This window comes from Mycothermus thermophilus, assembly GCF_041956435.1.
Source record: "Mycothermus thermophilus strain CBS 625.91 unplaced genomic scaffold VTJ04scaffold_3, whole genome shotgun sequence".
Taxonomy (NCBI): domain Eukaryota; kingdom Fungi; phylum Ascomycota; class Sordariomycetes; order Sordariales; family Chaetomiaceae; genus Mycothermus; species Mycothermus thermophilus.
In genome coordinates, this window is record NW_027191429.1 from 3,699,197 (window position 1) to 3,709,609 (window position 10,413).

Here is a 10,413-nt window from a genome sequence, read left to right on the forward strand (position 1 = left end):
AACCACCCGTCTGTGAACAGGACACCAAGCCCAGCTGAGATTCTGGTTCTGGTGCGCCGAACAGCCCACTTCGAATCAAGTCAGCCCCTCAGCACCTTCATTGCAGCTTCCAAGCCCTTGATCTCCGACTCCAAACGCTCCCTCTCTCGCTGTGTCTGTTTATCCTCTCCAGCGATCATTTCCAACTGTTCATCACTCATGGCCGCGACGAGCTCTAGAGTGAGAACTTTCAAGGGACTCTGATCACTGTCAAGAAGGCAGTGGTCAATGACCACGCGACAGATGACATCAACAAACCGCCTGCGCGATACCTTGTAGTAGCTCTGCAAGATGTCATGGATGTCTTCCTTCACCTGTTCCATGTTTGATTTGTCAGTCGTGAATTGAGAGATCGCTGAGGGGCTAATCCTGATATCGCCATCGTTCCACGTGTGGACCGCGCCCTCCTCGATGGCCTCTCGCAGCCTTTCGGCCCTGGCCGCTTGCAGGTTGCTGCTGAAGTAATGGTTGTACGTGCTGGGCCGGCCGTTGAGTTCGATTTGGAGGAAAACTCGGCCGAATCCTTCGCCCGACAATATGCCTGCTGCAGCTTGTCAAGAAGGACAAGTGCCCACAATTCCCCGCGCATGCGATTGTCGACAATCGTCTCGGACAAGAGGGTTTGGATGAACTGGTGAACCGTGACGATGATAGTGTCAACATGAGCCAGGACCATGGAACGCCAATTGCGCGCCTGGTCGCGGAATGTCATGGCAAGCAGAGATCCACCGAACTGTGCTCTCGTCAGTACGCTTCAGGATATGCTCGAGTGTTTCTCCGATCATCACATACCGTTCCTAGCTCTGGTCCGCGGCTCATCCTGTAGTGGCTCTCGATGTGATCCATGATGCCCACTGGTGGCTTTAGCCAAATTTGGTTGTCAGAGACGACAATGTGCTGAAGTTCTGGGATTGAAGACGCCGCGGCCCGAATTTCGTTTGCTTCTTCCTCGTACTTCAGCGGCTTATCTCCCGCGGAAAGCTTTTGCCCTGTTGACGTTTTGATGTTGATCTCTCCCCTCTTTGGAACCGCCATGTGTGCCCTTTCAATGATAGCAAGTCCGAAAAGCCCTCGTTCAAGCCGATGATTTTGGTGGCGAGCTTGAGTTCCGGTCTCTCCGCGAACGAAGTGCTACCCTCGTAGCGACCATCGAGGGCGTCGCGGACGATTCGCTCAAACTTCGAGGCCAACCTGACGAGGCACTCCCGTTGACTGGCTGGGGTGTTGCGCGGCTGGCCCATTGACTCGAGTTTCTTGCGGCAATCTAGGAGGCGCTGCTCGACTTCAATGCGCTGCTTTGGAAGTTCCCTCCTGGCGAGATCGGTCAGGAGAGATTGGAGCTCGGCGCGAAGTGCCGGAACTCCGGTGCGTCCAAGCTTGACAAGCTCGGCCCATTGGGCCTCCGCAAACTTCTCTCTTTCTTTCATGTGGCACTCGGCGACGGTTAGGCCGTCCTCGTCCGCGCCACGGTTCCGGACGACGTAGTATCCCAGCTTGAGGGTATTGCCCTTGACCAAGTCGAGCAGGGTCTGGACAACGGCTTGTTCCTTCACCAAGTCTGCCTTGGTGAGAACACCAACCGTCCGAATGCCATCAGGATCCGCCTTTTTGGCCAGTTGTAGGACACCCTCCGTGGCACGATCGGAAAGGCAGCTCAAGACGGCCAGGACTCTGTTTCCGGGTGTTGTCAGAAGAAGCAGGAGAAGAGAACGAGAGAGCTAGAAGAGGAAAAGAGAATCGGCAGATGATTGCTCAACTTACATGGTGCGTTCATTTTCCATGTAGCGCCTGACCATGTTCTCAACTTTAATTTTATCAAGCTCTGTAGTGACACCTTCAATGGGTTGGTGGCTGGGAGGTGAAATAATGAATGCTCACAAACCTTCGTCTGTTACCTGGAAGAGGCCCGGCACGTCAATGACGGTCAGATGGGGTTGCTATATCAATGAGATTAATACTGTTAGCATACGACGGCAAGAGTGACTTCATCACAACCTACATCAGGACCCGTGATCTCCACTCTCAGGATGTCATCGCTAAACATCGGAAGGGACATGTCATTGTTTGATGACGACCGGATTCCCATGGCTTCATTCGCCTGGACAAAGAGCTATGTGAGTTACGTTCAATGTCAAATCGACCCGAGGACCCAACCTTCTCAATAACTTTGGCCAAGGCTGCACCGTCAAACGTCTGCAACTCATGACGGAAAGCCCTTAGGCGGTCCTTGCGGTCTTGACTCGAGTCACTCCATGGAATGATTGAGATAACGGTGCCCTTGACAGGACCACGGCGAAGTGTGATCTGCGTAGCATACCGAGTACAGAGGCCCTGACCTCTGGGGAAAGCGAAACCGGTCAAGCTCTCTAATAGAGAGCTTTTCCCGGCAGACTGGCTGCCTACCACCACAATCTGGGCTGGGTCAAAATACAATCATGAACACAGGATATATTGTTTCTTACCTGAGAGGTCGGGATGTCCACCCCGATTTCTCTCAGTTTATCTTGCTTCTCAAGGTATACATGGCTTCCTAAGCCACCGAATGAGTTGGGCTCAACAGAACCCATGTTGACGTTCGATTCCGCTACCGTGTCGCCCATAGAGAGATGGTTGAAGTTGGTCGTCTGATTGTCTTTCTGATTGATGGCTGGCAAGTTGGAAGGGAAGGAAAGTGCGAATGAGATACGTTCACAAGAGAGGACAGGAATCGGGTATTTGTATGTCAGTCACATGAAAGGTCAGTGGAATAAACAGGCTTTGGGGAGATTTGGAACTTATCAATCGGACAGGCACTTTCAATGCTTGAGCTGTTTGTCAAAGCTTCTGCCCACCAACAGGCACGGGGAGGAAAATGCGGCCCAGTGGCAGCCTGTTTGAGCTCTGACTAACTCCTGCCAGACTTGACGCTCCATTGGTCTTGAGTCGACCGATACTCTCGGTCATCAAACGGCCAACTGTGGGCTACCGATTCTTTCGCATCACATCAACGTGGACAAGGTTTCTTTCGGAACATTGCATACATGGCTATCTAGACATTACTAAGGTACCCCAGCTTGATGTACACGGGACGATGACCCCCTCCGCTTTCAGCCAAACGGAGCTTGCAGCAACCAACCCATCACTTAGTCTCCTCCACCTTCTTCGCCAATTTGCTGTCTTTGAGGAACGTCTCCATGTTGGTGAGATTAGGATTAAGCTCGCGAAGTTTGGCGATATTGACCCCAAAACCTTCGTCCCTGAACCACTCCACCATGATACCCAACTCCGACACGAGAAGGTTCAGCAGTTTCCAGACAAACCGGTACGTGGTTGGGACGGGCTGGCCCGTCGCCTTCTTGACCAGTTCATCCACTTGGTCAAAGTTAAGCTCATCACCGGCGATGCCCAGGGCCTTGCCCTTCCACGTTTCCGGATTGTGGAAGGCCTCGGCAGCAAAGAAACCAATGTCCTTGGTGGCCACCCACTGCAGAGGGCGTTTGCCGAGGATATCGCGGATCATGCTCGACATGACCTTGCCTGGCAAACCGATGTCGAGGTTCTCCATAAAAGTGACGGGACGAAGGATCGTCCAGGTCATGTTGCTCTTCCCATCCGCCGTGGAATCACGAAGGTGCAACTCGATCTCGTGCTTGGAGCGGAAGTGCGGCACGCGGGTCGGCGTGTTCCAGGACCGCTCATTCCCACCGCGCTCGACGCTGGTATAGACGAAGTGCTGCACGCCGTTCTTGATGGCCTCGTCGACGAGCGCCTTGCCCTGGCGCACCTCGCTGGCGAGCGACGCGCCCTTGCCGATGAAAATTTGCACCGAGAAGACGCCCCAGACGGGCACGTCCCCTGCTACTTCCTTGGCCTTCTTGAAGAGCTCCGGCGTGGCATCGAGGTTCCCCTCGACGAGCTTGATTTTGGGGGATTTGGCTGCTAGACGCTCCGCGGCGGGCGATTTGGCGTTCCGCGTGACGCCCAAAATTAGGAAATCGGATGGTTCGCGGGCGAGGAGAGCATCAACGACGGCGCCGCCCTGTTGGCCGGTGGCGCCGGTGACGAGAATAGCCCGAGACATGGTAGTTTTAGGGATAAACTTGTAGTTGGTAACAAAATCCTTGAGATGAGAGGTGTTTGGAGAATGAAATGGAATTCTGGATCCATGGTCAATGTCGGGAGTGTTGGTTCTTTATATGTTCTAGGATGCTTTCATCTCATTGGATTCGAGGTTATGGCATCAATGGCTGGGGCATGTTGGGCCTGAGCCTCAACCTCAGCCTCTCCAGGCTTAACCCAGCACGGCAAATACTGATGCGTGGCTGCATTCCCCAATGCTCTGTCATCCAAAAGAAGTAAACAATCCGGGCTGATCGAGGCGCATAATCTCAGAACCACATTCCAGAGTTCTTGTTGTGTTGGTCAGCCATTTTTCAGCAGCTTCTCTCATTAGACAAACATATCCGAGTATTAAATTATTTGTGCCATGAACACCATCATCGTGGGAAATGAAATACATACTGCTCTTCAACCTGGCGTAAAAAGATACGATACTTTTTGTGCATTGCATGATATGCTCGGCCTACCTATTGGGACTCTTTTGTCACGGGCCTAAGCCGTAAGGTAAGTGATGTCATTTGGGGCCGTGGGGCCGCCCGAGCGCCGGCCCGGCTCCGATGTGGGGCCGGGATCGGAAAAGTGGGTCCACGATAGAGCCGAATTTCCAGCGGAGGTCGCCATTTTCACAAGCCCCACCCCCACTTTCACACAACATCAAACCATTCAACATAACACCTGACCGACCGACTCAGTGAGGCAGCAAGGGAAAACTTACAACAATAAGCATCTTCGGCAGTTGAAACTCACATACTGTCGGGTTTTTCATCTACAGCCGAACACTGAAGGGATTTGTTTGTCCTGTTTTTCATCTTCATCTCCTAAGATCTCTTAGAATCATACCGAATCAAAATCGAAATGTCCGACGTAGACAAGGTCTCTCAGCAGACCGAGTCGCTCGCACTGGGTGATGGAGAAGCCATGCCCATACTGCCCGAGCTGCCGCCAGGCCGGGTACCTCACACTGGAAAGACCGTCGACGAGACAGTCGAAGACCTCAAGAAGCACCCGCTCTTTATGACGGAGCTAGATCCGAACGAGGACAATGAAGCCCTGGCGGCGTTGCAGGCCATCGCCTATGAAGGCACCCCGCTCGAGAACGCCCAAAACTTCAAGGAGCAAGGCAACGAGTCGTTCCGCGAGAAGCGCTGGGCCGACGCCAAGGAGTTTTACGGCAAGGGCATCGCCATCCTTTTCGCCGAGGAGCGGCGTCGAGCTCAGGGCCTGCCCAGGAAAGTCCCGAAAAAGACCGAAGACAAAGTCACCCTCAACCCAGAGCCAGATTCCGCGGACAAGAAGACAGACTCTTCCTCCTCGGACAAAGACAGCAAACCCAAAGAAGAAGACTACACTCTCGAACCCGACGACCCGGCCGAAGTGCAGCGCGAAAAAGCCCTCCTCGAAACCCTCTACGTCAACCGCGCGGCCTGCCATCTTGAGCTGCGCAACTACCGCTCCTGCACCCTCGACTGCGCCGCCGCCATCCGCCTCAACCCGCGCAACATCAAAGCCTTCTACCGCTCCGCGCGCGCCCTGCTGGCCGTCGAGCGTGTCCCCGAGGCCGAAGACGCCTGCACACGCGGGCTGGAGCTGGATCCGTCCAACAAACCCCTCCAAACCCTCCAATCCGACATCGCCAAAGCCGCGGCCAGACTCGCCGAGCGCAAAGCCATCGAGGAAGAGCGCGCCTCGAAGCAGCGGCGCAAGGAAACCCTGCTCAAAGCCGCGCTCGCCGCGCGCAACATCCGCACGCGCCGCACGGGTAAAGCGCCCGACATGGAGGACGCGCGCGTGCGCTTGTCCCCGGACGAGCTGGACCCAACGAGCGCGCTCGTGGTGCCCACCCTGCTGCTGTACCCGGCCCACGCCGAGACGGACTTCATCAAGGAGTTTAGCGAGCGCGACTGCCTCGAGCAGCACTTTGGTTACGTGTTCCCGCTGCCATGGGACCGGGCGGGAGAATATAGCACTGCGTCGGTTGAGTGCTTCGCCGAGACGGTGAGTGGCGGGTTGGTCAAGGTGGGGAAAAAGGTGCCGCTTTTGAAGGTGCTGTCGGGAGGGAACGTGGAGATTGTGGATGATTTGCTCAAGATTTATGTTGTCCCCAAGGCGAGAGCTGATGGGTTTGTGAAGGGGTGGAAGGAGAAGAAGGCGGGTAAGTCGTGAGTGAGGATGGATGCCCTTCATTTCATATGGCGTCGGAGAGAGACGTCACTCGACGATATGGCTTTGAAGGAGACTAGATTCCAGCTACGTATATGTTTGGGACAATCTTGTCCTGTCTCACGAGTAGTAGCATGAGTAGAGAAAAGACTTGAGAGCGCGAGCTTTCCTTTCGGCCGAGGCCGTCTTTGGCATGCAATCTAAAGTAAAAAAGTAGAAACCGGCCTGGCACCCACGTACGTCGCCTATGCCACACGGATAGAAGAAACAAAAAGAAATCAAGACGATATGACCAAAATCCATGCCTGTCTTCTGTACCTTGAACTGCAACTCCCACTGTGTGAAGAATCTCGACATCAACACCGCCATGATACATGTCTGACCCAAAGTGCCACCACATCTCTTCTAACCACTTCAACACCATCTCCCACAGAAAGCAGTACAAATGAAACCCCTTTATCCACCAGTCAGTCAATAACATCCCAATACCTCCCAATACCTACCCACCAGGCCCACGAGTTACAACGAGATAGGAAAAAAGACAGATGCGAAATACAAGACAATGCAAAACAAATAGCACGGAGACATGAAAACAGCGCAGAACAAAAAAAAAAAACGACCAACAAACTCATCCTCAGATCAAATATTGCACCAATAAACGTTTCGTTCCAAGCAATCTAATCCCGTCAACGCTGATCCGTCCGCCTCCTCTTAGACCTCAACGTAGTTCCACAATTTGAGTGTTCGCTTGTATCCGCCTCATCGGCCTCGTCATAAACCTCGACAGATTGTCTCTTGCCAGGAGAATGATGCTGGTGAGAAAAACGCACCCGGCCTGGAGAAGAAGCGGATGTGTAATCCATGCCCTCATTTTGCCCCCTTCGAGGCTCGTCGGTCCTGGCGCTCATGGCTTCCGTCCGAGCCGTTCTAGCCGAGGCGGTACTTTGACCATCCCGTCGGGGCCGTGGCCCGGGGGTAACCCGAGCCCGGGGATCGTCGTCGTAATCGCTGTCGTTGTCAATAATCAGCCTCCGAGTCATGAGCCGGCAACGACGGATACCGACGGCAGCACCACCTCCTCCCGAGCTGGAATCCGAGTCTGACGACGAGCTGGAATCGACTCTTCCGCTCTCGCCACTGATCCGATCGTGGCGGCGCTTCCCGGAACATCCGTCTTGGTCCAACTCCCCTCCCTCCTCTTCCCAGCTCCACACCGTCCTGGCACTGCCACTCCCACGGCCGCCGCTCCCAGACCTGGCAGCGGTCGTGGTCGAAGTCGAATTCGAACGGGCATTGCTATTTTCCTCGGTGGTAGTCTTTCGCATGTTCAGCAAAAGGTACGCGGCGTCTTGTTCCGAGGCTCGGCGGATGTTCGTCTCGAGGCGGACTCCGCTCCTGTTTCCACTGCTGTTGTTGCCGGTATTATTGTTGGCGGGAGCGCAGCCATGGTGTCCATCGCTCGGCCGTGCGGGTGCGTACGAATGCGTGTAAACCTCATATGCGCGCGAGGCGGTGAGTTCCGCGATGGATGGGACGTGTTTTGCAAGGCCGAGCGAAGAAGGTTCCGCTGGGATGGAAGCGGGCGGGAGAACTGGCGTTGATGTCGGAGGGGTAGGAGGAGGGGGGGTAGCTGGGGTCGGAGACCTCGCAGCGGCAGGAGGGGGAGTGGATACAGTTTCTCGAGGCGGAGCTCGGGATGGAAAGGAATCGCGGAATAGCTGCTGACGAAGCATAACATGAGTGGTCTTCGGGGTCCCGGACGGGTCGCAGGAGGGTGGTGACCGAGACCTCCAGTCAGCCCGGCGACAAGGAGTGGACGCAGTCGACGCCATGGCATGATGGATGTTGAGGGCATCTCTGATGGTGGGCTGCATATGGATAGCCGTATCCGGGGTGGATGAACGGGTGTGGCCTTTGCTGCCGTTGCTGCTTTCCCCCGCGTCATATGTATTGTCGTCGTCAACTGTCCTGTGCTTGTCCGCAATATCTCCAACCCTGTCGATGTCCGGGTGAATTTCCCCATCCTTTTGATCGTCTATTCTTTCGTCCTTCCCAGTGTTGGCATGTCCATCTCCAAAGCGTTGGGTGATGACAGGTTCTGCAACCTCACTGGCCCCCCTTTCTTGGTCCTGTTTCCAATACTCACAGCAGTGAACACGGTCCTTGGTCTCACTTTCTGCCTCATCTAACGAGCGCTTGAGGAGGCGAAGGGGTGGCAGGGTTGGCCCGCGCTGAAAGGGAGGGAAGACATGGTTCTGAGACGAGGTGGGAGAAGATGAAGAGAGAGTATATCGATGAGATGGCAGGCTCGAGTTTCCGTGGAAAGGATAGGACACTGGGCGTTGAGGAAGCTGGTGGGAACGTGCCGCGTAGTAACCCTCGTTCCACTGGTTGCCACTGGCGCTCCCTGTGACTCCGACAGCGACAGTCGGAGTCGAGGAGCGAGGAACGGCGGAGAGCAGAGGGTTGGGAGTCATGGGCCAACTTTGGTTCGGGTTTGGCATGCTTGTCGGCGGCCGATCGGGGAGTTCGTCATGGAACTGGCCAGGGGCATGATGAGGAGCAGATGGATGGCGAGGTATTGGCCCGGCGTGAACCGGTCGAAGATGAGGACGGTTCACAGCTGTCCATCGAGGCGAGTGTGAAGGGCTTGGTACCGAGGTTTGCGGTAGTGGTTGGAAGGATGATGGACGAGATGCCGGAGGAGCCTGAGAATGAACAGGGAGCGGGGGCATCAGGGAGTAGCCATGATGCCTGTAGGATCGTTCCCGAGGAGGCGGCGGATAGTCGAGCTCAGTGTTGGTATAGGGGCTCATGGGTCCTCGGCAGGAATAGTGGTATTGATCGTAGGTGTCCGAGCTGGGCCGGGGCCTTGTTGTCTGACGCTGAGCGGCCGTTGGGCTAACGCTGCGGGAAGACCGCGGACTTGGAAGAGCCTGCACATGTGCCATTCTCCGCCAGTGGTCAGTGTCGATCCTGGCTTGCCTTACGATGGCCGGGTCGATGACCATTCGCTGATATTCAGGGGCGCCTTCTGGGACGCACTCGGCGGGAAATCGTGGGCCAAAGATAGGGATGAGTGCCGGGGCGATCTTATAGCAAAAGGTTGCGCAGACGGCACGGGCGCATGAATAGGGCATCCAGTAGCCTGTCGAAATGTGTTAGCAATGTCCGCATCGGAGCGGGCATCGCAATACATGTCAAATCAGGAGAGCTTACCCTGTGCCTTTATGGAGCCACCCGTGATGCTGTACGTAATGTCCTTCAGTCCCGGGTTCATCCCCAGCATCTTTGCTGGCATGGTCTGCTGGAGTCAGCAAAGGCTCAACGAGACCACTCCACAAGACAACGACTGACCTTTGGGTAGCCACAGCATTTGAAGAAGGGCGTCATGCGGACGAGTCCAACGCTGTAGTCCCACATAACCGTATATGGCGTATCCTCTCCGGGCATCTTGAAGGTGTAGTGGAAGACTGGCTTGATTGTGAGTCATGATGACCTCTTCTGAACGCTAGTGTTCGAGATGGACATTTTCTCACCTTCGAATCCCTCACGCCCTGTCGTCGAGAAGCTCTTCTTGCCGCTGTTGTAGGGAATGCGCTCTGACGTGTTTTGGATGCCCCCGAGGGGATGGACTCGGAACCTGCGCAGCTCTCTGAGGGTGGCCTCATCGAAATCCTCGAAAGGAGGATAGCAGACCGAGGCACGCAGGTTGCGTCTTGATGAAGTCCTGAAGCTGTTGGCGTCATCGGCCATCCTGGAACTTGGACCAACCAGAGGTCTTGATAGGCCGATGGGGCGTGGGTCGTCTCGTGGCTCTACTATGATTCTGTTGCTTCCCAACGTGGGCGGAGGGGGATGAAGTACCGGAGGAGGAGACGGGCGCCGAACCGGCAGTGGCACCCGAGGGGGTTCCTCCTCCGGGTTAAGAAGATCGGCGACGGCGACCATGGCGGTGAAGACCGATGCCGAGATGTCTCGCGTAGGTACTCGTCGCTACCGCTGCAGGTCTGGAGATGGGCAAGAGGAGGCAAAAGAGGATAGTTCAGACGAGGGTTGGGGGAGTTGCACCGGTTATCAAGCCAGACAACGCTTGCATCCGCGACCGGGGGGGGG

At 55.4% G+C, this 10,413-nt stretch overlaps 4 protein-coding genes across 4 annotated transcripts; 1 reads left to right on the forward strand and 3 right to left on the reverse strand.

Annotated features, from left to right (window-relative positions):
- Positions 1-80: 80 nt before the first annotated feature.
- VTJ04DRAFT_5486 (uncharacterized protein) lies at positions 81-2,095 on the reverse strand (the record flags this gene model as incomplete). Its single annotated transcript, XM_069363606.1, has 7 exons — positions 81-580; positions 631-772; positions 832-1,028; positions 1,121-1,710; positions 1,801-1,861; positions 1,922-1,976; positions 2,039-2,095. The coding sequence occupies 7 exons, from the start codon at positions 2,093-2,095 to the stop codon at positions 81-83; spliced, it is 1,602 nt and encodes a 533-aa protein (XP_069220436.1).
- A 1,062-nt stretch (positions 2,096-3,157) lies between these two features.
- On the reverse strand, positions 3,158-4,099 carry VTJ04DRAFT_5487 (uncharacterized protein; the record flags this gene model as incomplete). Its single annotated transcript, XM_069363607.1, has 1 exon — positions 3,158-4,099. The coding sequence occupies one exon, from the start codon at positions 4,097-4,099 to the stop codon at positions 3,158-3,160; it is 942 nt and encodes a 313-aa protein (XP_069220437.1).
- Positions 4,100-4,992: 893 nt separating this feature from the next.
- On the forward strand, positions 4,993-6,300 carry VTJ04DRAFT_5488 (uncharacterized protein; the record flags this gene model as incomplete). The annotated part of the gene is made up of 1 exon (XM_069363608.1): positions 4,993-6,300. One exon carries the CDS (start codon positions 4,993-4,995, stop codon positions 6,298-6,300), a length of 1,308 nt encoding a protein of 435 aa, XP_069220438.1.
- A 901-nt stretch (positions 6,301-7,201) lies between these two features.
- On the reverse strand, positions 7,202-10,248 carry VTJ04DRAFT_5489 (uncharacterized protein; the record flags this gene model as incomplete). Its single annotated transcript, XM_069363609.1, has 6 exons — positions 7,202-7,305; positions 7,358-8,332; positions 8,444-9,445; positions 9,517-9,601; positions 9,655-9,770; positions 9,837-10,248. 6 exons carry the CDS (start codon positions 10,246-10,248, stop codon positions 7,202-7,204), a joined length of 2,694 nt encoding a protein of 897 aa, XP_069220439.1.
- Positions 10,249-10,413: the final 165 nt, after the last annotated feature.